Genomic DNA, 935 nt, shown 5'->3' on the forward strand with positions numbered 1-935 from the left:
TTTATAGTTCTTATTGTACTTTGTAACCTAATGAGTATTATCAGACTAATTACGATTTCCATTCTGCAAAACACTTCAAGTACTGGTGTCATTATAAATGTAAATCCAGGTCCAAAGTATTGACCTATAATTATGTAATAAGTTCAGTGAAATACCTGCCAACTCATGAAATATTATCATAATCAGTTTCTTTAAATAAAACAAGTGCAAATGAAATATTCCCCTTTCTTCATAATACACATGAAGACAATAATATGTGTAAGATAAAAATAATTTGCAATGCAATAATAACTTTAGTTTCATTATTTTTAAAAAATCAGGCAAACTATCGTCCAGTACAAGATATTCATTTAGTCCTCCAAGTCTATCATCAATCAAATTTTCAAGCTCAGATAAAGATTTTGCAACATATATTATCTTCGGTGACGATTTTACTTTTAAGATTGTCTCGAGGATGGAATGAACACTGGATATAACAGGATTCAAATATTCAAACGCTTTTATTAATTGCCCCTCAAATTCCATATCTATCAAGTTCGAATTGTTTTGACAGTAAAACGGGAGATTGGTGTCATAGTTATCCTGCATCGTCCATATTGGCGTCCCAAAGGTTATTGAATCCTCCACATCCGCATTGACCAAAAAATACCATAATTTTCTTTGCAAGTGTTTCGTCTTTTCATCTGTTTCACGATCCAAAAAGTAATCAGGGTCTCTATTTAAATACAAAGAATTTGCCATGTGTATTAAAATACCATTTAAAACCAGCAGGTCACCGTCAGTATATCCACTTCCTTCTTCAGGTGCATAACTTCGATATATTTTTACAAAAGTAGCAGCTTGGAGTACTAATAAATCTTGATTCGCCGTTAAATCAAACTCTTTTAGGCATAGTTCTGCAACTTCAATAGAATCTAAAGAGACAGGGTTCATCA

The 935-nt window shown here is 32.1% G+C and overlaps 1 protein-coding gene across 1 annotated transcript; it reads right to left on the reverse strand.

Annotated features, from left to right (window-relative positions):
* Nucleotides 1-75: 75 nt before the first annotated feature.
* On the reverse strand, nucleotides 76-741 carry AC631_05994 (fungal specific transcription factor domain-containing protein; the record flags this gene model as incomplete). The annotated part of the gene is made up of 1 exon (XM_015614823.1): nucleotides 76-741. The coding sequence occupies one exon, from the start codon at nucleotides 739-741 to the stop codon at nucleotides 76-78; it is 666 nt and encodes a 221-aa protein (XP_015464349.1).
* Between the last annotated feature and the right edge of the window lie 194 nt (nucleotides 742-935).

This window comes from Debaryomyces fabryi (assembly GCF_001447935.2).
Source record: "Debaryomyces fabryi strain CBS 789 chromosome Unknown contig00422, whole genome shotgun sequence".
NCBI lineage: Eukaryota > Fungi > Ascomycota > Pichiomycetes > Serinales > Debaryomycetaceae > Debaryomyces > Debaryomyces fabryi.